The sequence below is a fragment of the Sphaeroforma arctica genome, assembly GCF_001186125.1.
Source record: "Sphaeroforma arctica JP610 unplaced genomic scaffold supercont1.488, whole genome shotgun sequence".
Classification (NCBI taxonomy): domain Eukaryota; class Ichthyosporea; order Ichthyophonida; genus Sphaeroforma; species Sphaeroforma arctica.
Window position 1 is genome coordinate 20,046 of NW_014040070.1, and position 2,130 is coordinate 22,175.

Consider the following 2,130-nt stretch of genomic DNA (forward strand, 5'->3'; position numbering starts at 1 on the left):
TAATATAACTATAAATATAACTATAACTATATATATATATATATATCTCTCTCTCGCGAAACAGATGTACATATGCGTATTCTGAGTTCAATTCGCAGACAATAGTCGTATGGAGGCAGTCGCGCTGATGATGTACCCATACCTCCGCGTAAAACCAAGACTTGCAACACAGGTATGGTCAAGACAGCACATCTGGTGTAGCATACATCCATGGATACACAAACATGCACATGCTGAGAAACGCCGGAATACAGGCATGTGGATGTGCACATACGCACATCCCACACACACACAACTAGCACACATGAAATCGAGCACAAGACATACTTGGTGTGCTTTGGGGTGGTGGTGCGTCCAAACTTGTCAAACCCGATGTTGAACCACTCGTAGATGTCGGCGTGCAGTTTGTGGTACTTGTCGCAGATCTATAACGTCACATATGTGGAATGTGAGCAGTCGGTGGAATGGGAGGAATGCTATAAACAAGGAATGCGAGGAATTGGTAAGCTGAGACTCGAGCGAATGTGTCGCAGATGCCACAATTTTGCAATTGATTTCAAGTCGAATAGCGGAAAATACTATGGGATGCATAGTGGATATCTTTATAAATTCTTACTTGATTAATTTTGTGTACAAACACACAGGATATGTAGTGTATGCAGAGATACCCCCTTGAATACTCACAAGTGCAAAACTGGCTATATCCTACTTTGAGAGCCATGTCGCCAAACAAGGTCTTTGTTCAAGTTCTGGTGCGGTACTTGTAGGTGCCCACACACGCGTGATTGCGAACAACTAAACGCATGCACATATAATGTGGCGTGTATGAATATCCTCACATACACTCACAAGGATATTACAATGACATATCGTCTGTTCACACACACGCACATGAAATGTAGCGTGTATGAATACCCTCTTAAACACCCACAAGGAGGATCAAAGAACGTACCTCCTGAGGTGTTAAGCCTTCGGACAAGGCCTTTGTTTCGGTTGTTGTGCCGTACTCGTCAGTGCCGCAAACAAACACGGAATTATAGCCCATGACACGTGTGAACCGCGAATATGCATCAGCCGACAATACGCAGCCAATGATATTACCTGAATGAAAACAAAGGATCCAATCAGATAAAGAGTAAGTAGAGAAGTGAGAGGAATGTGGCCAATCAAATTGTTAGAAACCCCAAAACATTAGAGAATGCGGATACACAACGTGTATGGATTGCAAGTGTCAATGCTAATACTCAGTCATCCAAACGCCTAAAAATAGGGAGAATTTTAGGGGTTGAAGGGAATAATACCAAAATACGGAAACGTGTATAGATCACACATAATCTTGTACATCAATTCGTGTATCTGTAGTATATTCAAATGCAACACACAGGTGACAAATGTACGACATATAAACATGGTCATTCAGGGCGCAAGATATGTCGCAAACTCCAATGTATACGTTTCATACGAGGTGTACTTCCATCTATGCGCACTTTCGCGCTTGCACGAACGAAAGTACACAGATAGGTACACGCCAGCACACATGAACACGTGCGCCCGTTCTAAGCCCCACCGGTTGAGCGTCCTCAGGGACATTGTGTGTATGTAATAGATATACACTGGGTATTACCACACCTGTGTGAAACAGCTTGGGTAATTATATGTCAAGTTAGATGTATATATTATCGTCACATGGTAATATGCGCACCGACATCGATATTTAGATGCACAGATATGTAAATTCAAACTACTAGACCTACCCAAATGAGGGACATTGTTGACATAGGGAAGAGCACTTGTGATGAGGATATTGCGCTCCTTTGGATCCTTTTTGGGCAGAACAATGGAGTCGCGAACTCTCACTTCGCCACTCACGCCATCTGTTTTGCAAAAGTGGGCCTTAGCCGACTCGATTTCGGCCTCAGTTGCAGCACGGAAGCTCTCTCCAGCATCTTGTTTGTCATCACTATTTTAACCAAAGAAATACGTATATGTGTAAGCTGAGAATAGAGCCAACAGCTTCTTTATTACAGCTTCTTTGTCATCAATGTTGTAATAAAGCAACTATATATACACGTGCACACACAGTCGTGCACGATATATATATATATATATATATATATATATATATATATA

At 42.0% G+C, this 2,130-nt stretch overlaps 1 protein-coding gene across 1 annotated transcript in view; it reads right to left on the reverse strand.

Moving 5' to 3' along the window:
- The window catches only part of SARC_06684 (hypothetical protein), a 14,221-nt gene that overhangs the window by 8,062 nt on the left and 4,029 nt on the right, over positions 1 to 2,130 (reverse strand). The window contains exons 6-8 of the mRNA XM_014299396.1: positions 1,755 to 1,960; positions 953 to 1,101; positions 162 to 425 (exon numbers count right to left, since the gene is read on the reverse strand). Of these exons, the coding sequence (XP_014154871.1) occupies positions 162 to 425; positions 953 to 1,101; positions 1,755 to 1,960 (619 nt within the window). The remainder of the gene's footprint in view (positions 1 to 161; positions 426 to 952; positions 1,102 to 1,754; positions 1,961 to 2,130) is intronic.